Raw genomic sequence first — 8,329 nt, 5'->3', positions numbered from 1 at the left:
TTTTCCTTGTCTAGGGTAAAATAAATAAATAAATATATATGTATAAACACACAGATATACATATATACATATATATCTCTGTGTGTAAATACATATATATATATATATATATATATATGCATGCACTGCACAATGAAAAAATCCATTAAAAACCTGGACCTGAACTTCCTTGTACCCAATCTTTCCCCTTGGTAGTCAGATGCATCCACCTTGCCTGGAGAATTAGACTGTTGTGGCAGAAATGCAAACAGAAAGAGACAAGGTTTGGTTTTTTACTTCCAAATTGGCTCTCCAAGTCCACAGTGGAAACAATAGTGAGCCCCAGGAGACTGCTGAACACTGTCAGGTTCTGCTGTGCCAGGAAGTAGCATGGGAGAGGAGCCAAGATTTAGAGGCTGGCCATGCCATGTGAGCAAGCTTATTGTGTTCTTGATTCTGGAGAGCCTCATTAACAGATCTTGGAAATGCCAGGTAAATTTTCCCATCTCAAATGGCCTGAACTTGTCCAGGTAATGCTAGCCAGTGCTGACAACTATGTAAATGGTGCCTGCAGTCCATCTCTTCTTTTCCTTTCCCATCTCTGATCATTTTCATCATCTAAAACCTTTTAGGACAAACACTATACAAATAATAGATTGGCCAATGAAATCCAAGAAGTTACCAATTTGGAAAAGTAATTGAAAAAGATCTCAGATTTTATTTTTTAAAAAAATGTATTCAGTGGATGATTCTTCACAATAGCTCTCTCATTTCAAACAGAGGCCAAAATCTTTAGAATAGACAGTACCATGGCCCATAATATTCTACAAGAATGGATTACTTAAGGGGGATTGAGTGATGCCCAAACACTCACCTCTTTGTGTGTGGGTGACAGTACTGGGAGTTGAACTCTATCTTGAGTCACAGCTCCACTTCTGGCTTTTTTCTGGTTAATTGGGGAAGTCTCACTGACTTTGCTTCCTAGGCTGGCTTCCAAAGATGATCCTCAGATTCCTAAATTGCTAGGATTATAGGTACGAGCTAATAGCACCTGACTGACTCTCAACTTTTACACACACACACACACACTTTTGTGGAAGTAAAGATAAAGTCTGAAAAAAACAAATAACTCATGAGGTTATACCAGTGGCTTGAAAAGGGTAGAACATTATGTCATTTCTAATATATTCATGTGGACAGTGAATTAGTTGATTTTTTTTTTTTTTTTTACTGCAGAGTAGAAGCCCAAATCTTTCCACTGGGTAAAGCTATAACTAATTGATGGCTGATCTTTCCTCTTTTGACCTCTGCTGCTTTCTACATTTTCCTCACTCCAGCTTATCTGCTTCCTTGGAATTCATTACATCTCAGGACTTTTGAATTTGCCATTCTATGTGCTAAAAATGCCTGTCTCCCTCTCCACACACATTCACACGTATTATTCTTTTACTTTCTCTGTTAGGCTCAACAATGGCCTGCAAGATACCCACCCACATTTTAATTGTTGGGACCTGTGAATATAAAATTGTAAAACAAAGAAGATTTTTTCATACAGGATTAAGGCTGGTGAGATGAGTGTATTATCCTGGATTATCCAGTAGAATCTAAATGTAATCATTAGTGTGCAGCAGAGATTTGATGCACAGACAAAAGCCATCACTGAAACACAATGCTACAACCTAGCAAAAATATGGGAAAGAGATATGAACCTAGCAACCAGTGAAAATGATTTCAGATTATTGACATCCAAGGCTCTTTGACTTAAGTGTGTATTGCTTTAAACCAACAAGGGTATATAATAAAAGAAGCAATAGGAAACAAACACACCAATATTTGCTTAAATATCCACTTGTCAGTGAGCCCTTCTTTGATGACCCTGTTTTAAAACTGCATCTCCTTTCACTGTCTCTTCCTTTTCCATATTTTCAGTTTTTCCCCTGGCTCCTTTGATTATATAAATTTGCTCTCCCCCGCTTTGTTCCTCTTCTTCAAGAATGTTTTGTGAGAATAGAGTTTTAATCTGACTGCTTGACTAAGAAATTGTAAGAAATAGCTAATTAAGCAAATGAAGTTTGGACAATTGGGAATCTTATCACAGAGAGTATGAAAAAGGAAAAGTACATGGGACAGAAAATTATGGAGGATATAATAGACTCTGAACACAGGAGTACAGACATTTTACATATGCTGGAATGAGAAGGTTAAGATAGTCTATGTGTAGGGCTGGGGATATGGCCTAGTGGCAAGAGTGCCTGCCTCGTATACATGAGGCCCTGGGTTCGATTCCCCAGCACCACATATACAGAAAATGGCCAGAAGTGGCACTGCGGCTCAAGTGGCAGAGTGCTAGCCTTGAGCAAAAAGAAGCCAGGGACAGTATTCAGGCCCTGAGTCCAAGCCCCAGGACTGGCAAAAAAAAAAAAAAAAAAAAAAAAGAAAGTCTATGTGTAGAATACCCAGATGAGGTAGGAGAGTGGAGGCCTAGGGTGCTACACTAAAAATGTACTATTCTTTCTTCATCCATTTCATTGCTGGAGGGGGGGAAAATGACCAGGGAAGCAGGGGGGTTGGGATAAGTAGTCTGAGGCCAAAAGCAAAAGAAGTAAAACAAATCTCCCTTTGTTCCCCCTAAAAGAATATAATAACTACACACATAATCTCCCTAATGGAGGAGCTAAGCATGTGAGCTTTATCTGAAAACAGCAGAAGGAGGTGGAAAATATGTTACTTTAAGGGTTGGTACTGAATGCTCCTAGGGAAAGAAGAGTCAGATTTGGTCATAAATGCAGGAATGAGGGCAAGAGCAGATGGTTTATGATCAAAGAGCTAGCTAAAGTTCTCTTCAAAAGAAATGATCTGAAACCTTGGATGGGGCTACTGGTTCTGCTTGATCTGGGGAGAAAGGCTATAGATAGCAGCATGTTATAAGGCCAAGCTTCTAGGAAAAAATATTTTTATAGGCAAGTTTTAATGCAAAGGGTATCGATCAGTCAATGATAAGTTATTTGTCATGCTGTGCAGTTAAGTAAATCTACCTCTCCACCTGTTATCTGAAAACAAATAAGCTCTGAACTACACATAGTCTCGAGGTGAAGAATCATGGAGTCAAAGCATGTGGGTGTGACTCAGTAGGGCAGTGGAGCACAGAACACGGGGCACAGAACACATGGAGCAGATGTAACTAGCTGAAACAACATGGAAAAGAGCAAACTCATCATACCTGTAGCCAAAGAATCATGTTATTTGAGGAATTCAAGCCAACTTCACACAAATATTTGGATATTACCATCATGGCCAGTTAGAGACAATGGGTGTGTCAAAAAGACAGATGTTTGGCTCACAAATTTAACCTAAAATATCCCTACTACTTTTCTTTACCTGGCTTTAAAACAAAACAAAATATCCAGGTGCCAATGGCTCATGCCTAGCTACTCAGGAAGCTGAGATCTAAGGATTGAGTTTGGAAGCCAGTCTGAGCAGTAAAGCCTGTGAGACTCTTTATCTCTAGTTAATCACCACAAAGCCAGAATTGAAGCGGTGGCTCAAGTGGTAGAGCACTAGACTTGAGCAAAAAAATCTCAGGGACAGTGTCCAAGCCCCAGGAGTATAAGCCCCAGGAGGGTCAGTAATAAAAAAAAAAAGCAAAACAAAAAAATATCAAAGAACCATTAACCTAAATAGGAAGACATATCTGGAATCAAAGTCAAAAGGATCATGATGCTAGGCACTGCTGGTTCACACCTGTAATCCTAGATACTCAGCTACTCAGGATGTTGAGGTTTGGGGATCATGGTTCTAATTCAGTCTGGGTGGAAAACTTCACAAGATTCTTATCCTCAGGTAACCACAAAAAAGCTGGCATTGGAGTTGTGGTTCAAGTGGTATAGCATCAGCCGAGAGAGAGAGAGAGAGAGAGAGAGAGAGAGAGAGAGAGAGAGAGAGAGAGAGAGAGCACCTAAGAGATAGCACCCAGGCTCTGAGTTCAAACCCCACTGATCACTCACGAAGAAAAAAAAAAGAATTTTGAGAGATCTTGAATTGCATGTTTTTGTTCACATTTGTCCTTTGGATCTTTTCTCTGGTACATTTATGCTGGGTTGTTTTCTCTTTCCCTCTGTATGCAATGCTGCTTTTGCGTTCAGGCATGATGATGTGTTCTCATATCAGTCAGAACCCATGTATCAAAACAAAGCTGAGGTAGAGAAGATCTACAGGTTCACAATGGAGTTTCTCTGTGAGATGAGCTTGAAAATCAAAGAAGCACAAACCATATTATTAATCAAAACAGGCTCAAAGGAGATTTTCCTGGCAGCACTGCAGAGAGCAATAATAAAATTAAATAAGTGTCTGTGGGTAGATACAAGGGAAAAATGTTTCTTTACTTACAAGAAGACAGATAAATGGTAAAGCATATTGGGGTTTGAAAACCCCTCTTGGAGAATGGCTGTCAGAGTGGCTATGTACATACCTGGCTGGTTGTGCATGTCTTCTGTACATCCTAATAGCTTCTCTCTGGAAATGCCAGAGATTATCATTAAGAGGCTCTAAAATAAGGTAAGGCTCAGCATCTCTTCATTGTTTTAAATCAGATTATGTATTCCAGCAAGGAGCAGTGCTAAGTGTTATGCCTGGAATTTGGAACAGAGAAGGTATTATTTCTTTGAATATTAATTGATTCATTCATTGGGCTAGCAGATTCTTCTTGAATTCTTAGCAGTACATACCACTTCAAAATATAAAAATTGGTTAAATACGTATCTTCATATAAATGGATTTTCATATGAAAGGGAAGATATCTGCTTATATAGTCAAAAGAGGTACACATTTAACCGCACACCAGTGACTCATGCCTGTAATCCTAGCTACTAAGCAGGCTAAGATTGTTAGAATCAGAGTTCAAGGCCAGCCCAGGCATCAAAAAGTCTGTGAGACCTATTCTCAATGAAGAACTGGATGTGGTGGCACATGCTCCCATCCTTTCTATTGAGAAACCTACCATGGTTGGATTAAGGCTCAGTAGAAAGTTGGAGGCCTGGCTCAGTGGTCAGAACACATGCCTAGCAAGCCTAAGGACCAGAGATCAAACTCCAGTACCTTTATCACTACTTTACCTTGTTTGTTTTATTATTCAGTAACTAATCACAAAGGGGAAAGAAATTATAGACAAAAGGGATACATTACTTAACTCTAATTCTTCACCTCCAACTCCTTACTCAATTTTACTATTGATCAAGTTTCAATCTTATATTTACTCTTACCAACTTATTATATGCAATGGTCTTTGCAGATATTGCCAATGACATCCTAATGTCAAAAACACTCAATAAATTTTCAGTCTTCAGAGCAAGATGTTCATACCTGCTCCCTTCACTTCTTCTTTTACATTCTGTTCAATACTTATTGAATAGATCAATTCTCCCATGAAGTAATGGATTATACATCCAAAATGGGACTGCGGTGTATCTTCCCCTACCCTTATGACTTCCTATTCCCTTTCTCTCCACTGGCCACTCTGACTACCTAGAGGTATTTCCCAAAGAATTTTTCTATTATTTTTCCTCTTCCTTTACTTTTTTCTTGAGAAACTTCACAGATGATGATAGCTTCATCTGTCAGCTATATGCTGTTGCTGGCCAAATTGCTATTTTTAGTTCTAAGATTGTGTGTGTGTGTGAATGTATGTGTTTGTATGTGTATGTGTGCACACAAGCCCTCTATATCTAAATTTCCAGTGAGCAAGACCTTCTAGATATTTCCTAAGCATTCTGAACTCAGGTTTCTGAAACTGAATCTATTTAATCCTTTCCACAGATGTTTCTCCTCTCAAGTCAGCATTCATTTCATTTTCTTTATCTCAGAATGTTCTTCTATAATGGTATTTAATGGTTTGAAGTGGAAATCCACTGAGCACCCTTTTCTTCTGCTGCTCAACTCCCATTTACAAAATAAAAAAAAGAAATCCTCATTACATCTTATTTGCACTGTTAAGAATAACCTCATATTCAGTCTTTTCATTCTTTTAGCTCCTCTTCCAATCCATTCTTCATGCTGGTAGCAGAATTATCTCTGATGAATTACAGATAAAGACAATAGTAGTTTGCCTGTATCCCTATTTGCCAATATTTCCTTCAAAAACAATATAGAAACCAGCCCAGAAATAGACATACAGAATAATTTGGAAACAGAGAATGCTGTTTTTTAAACCAAATCTAAGATAACAATGCAGAAAACACAAAATCGACACTAGTTTCTCTCACAACTCAGCACCACTTATCGATGAGGTCATGCAGTAAGAAAAGCAGACCAGGAGACATTGTTGAAGAGAGAAGGGTAGAGGGGACTCAGGGCTATGACTGGCTTAGTGGAAAACTACTACCAGAAAGGTGATGTTACCTGAGGAGGTCTGGAAGCCTGATAAAGAAGAACATGCAATAACTATACATATTTCAGTGTAAACTTGGGTGAAGTTTGAAGGAAAAATCTTTATAAGGGACCACTTGTGTAGAGCTTAAAAGGAGGAGTGGGTGAATAATGGAGAAGCTCCAACTGGTAGCTGAGTGATTAGAGAATTAAGCAAAAGGAAAAGCAAGATGGGACAACCTGTGCATGCTGATCTCAAACAAGGAAAACAAGTTTAACAGACAGTTTTCTTCCCTGATAAACATGTACAATCTTACCACTGTTTGCAAGTTAAGATCTATACCCAGCATGGCATTTAGATTTCTTACTACCTCTCAGCTCCTATGTTCTTTATGATATATGTAACCTTTTAATGTTGAGTTGTTTTTCCCCCAAGTTAATATCTTGGAGGGATTACTATATTCTATGAATTTGTTCTTACTTAGAAAGCTTAGAGTTTAATTTTAGAACTTCCTGATATGCTTAGATACCATTTGACTCACTGCTAAATTGAAACTCTTCATGCACAGTCATAAAACACTATTGGAGAAAACATGCCCCCTTATTCCAAGATCTATGAAATAAAATAGAAAAAAACTGCATTATTTCTTCATAGGTAAATTTGTATGCAAATCTACATTTAAAAACTACACATAGGAATGTGTTTTATTATTATCATTTCATTGACTTGTGATGTGGGACTATGCCCTAAACATATTATTCTACCTCTGATACCACTGAATTAATGAGATGCTTCTATTCAGGGCCAGCATTTCTTTTTTCAGTTATAGTTGAGGACCAGCTTTCAACATTTGATTCTCTGGACTCACACTTTGAAGATACCATTCAAATTATCTTTTTTTTTTTTACATTTCCTCAAATATTTATTTGAACTCATAAAAAGTTTATTGACACAATTTGAAAGGTGAAGAACTAAAATATATTCCAAATATTGACCAAGAAAACCATGGGAAGTCGCTTAGACAACTTTTCAGAAAAATCACTGTTTTGTGCATTTGTCATATCCTCCTGTAAACAAAAAAATCAGATCCCTCCGCAAAACCACACTCTCCAGGTGGTGAACTTGTGGACTCGTTTTCTCTACTAGGTTCCAAATATGAAGATAAATTGATAAATGCAGCCAAGTAGAAGAAAGAGATATAAATGCACAAACAGGTCATTTCCACTAGAGTCTCAGGGAATTCATGAGCTTCATACAAATATATAAAAATTTTAGTGAGCTGTATTCATCTGAATCCATTCTCTTCTGCCTTAATTCTTCACATAAAGCCTTTTATCTTCCAACTCCTGTTCGGCTTTGGGAACATATTTCAGTTCACTTTTAATATTCTGGATGTCTGATAGGTTGACTGCAGGTCCTGGAAGTTTCTTTGCTCCTGGAATTGGCTTCTTCTCATCCGAGGTGGAAGGAGCTCCCTCCTCCATTTCAGGAGTGCATTCTTTTCTTCTGGGAGGTTGCCCAGCTCCAGGCCTAAAGGCTCCCATTGGAATATTGATGTTTGCCTGGATGGCTCTGACATTGGAAACTGGCTGTTTTGACATACTCACGAGGGCTTATCCCTGCCTCTGTATTTGTTTACTGCCTGAGCAAAGACTCTAGCAGCCAGGTACAAGAATACAAAGCACCTTGGAGGATGGAAGGGACGCCGGGTGTCCATTCAAATTATTGCTATCAGCATGTACTTTATTTGGAAATATAGAATATGGTAATTTTTCAGAAGGGTTAGCTATTAATCAACACATAACTGATATAACTGACATATGTCAGTTATATCATAACTAGTATGACTGATGTAATTTATATATGATCATAATTACTCTTCAAATGAGTAACTAGGCTCATAAGGTAAATTATTTTGGATATGATACAAATATTATATGTAGAAATCAATAGACATAATGAAAGTATATATTGAGCATAAAATGTGCA

The 8,329-nt window shown here is 38.0% G+C and overlaps 1 protein-coding gene across 1 annotated transcript; it reads right to left on the bottom strand.

The window, feature by feature from the left end:
• Positions 1-7,598: 7,598 nt before the first annotated feature.
• On the bottom strand, positions 7,599-7,964 carry LOC125353942 (small muscular protein-like). The gene has a single exon (XM_048349703.1). The coding sequence runs from the start codon at positions 7,939-7,941 to the stop codon at positions 7,651-7,653; it is 291 nt and encodes a 96-aa protein (XP_048205660.1). The 5' UTR covers positions 7,942-7,964; the 3' UTR covers positions 7,599-7,650.
• Between the last annotated feature and the right edge of the window lie 365 nt (positions 7,965-8,329).

Source organism: Perognathus longimembris, chromosome 1, assembly GCF_023159225.1.
Source record: "Perognathus longimembris pacificus isolate PPM17 chromosome 1, ASM2315922v1, whole genome shotgun sequence".
NCBI lineage: Eukaryota > Metazoa > Chordata > Mammalia > Rodentia > Heteromyidae > Perognathus > Perognathus longimembris.
This window is presented reverse-complemented; position numbering and strand designations above follow the sequence as displayed.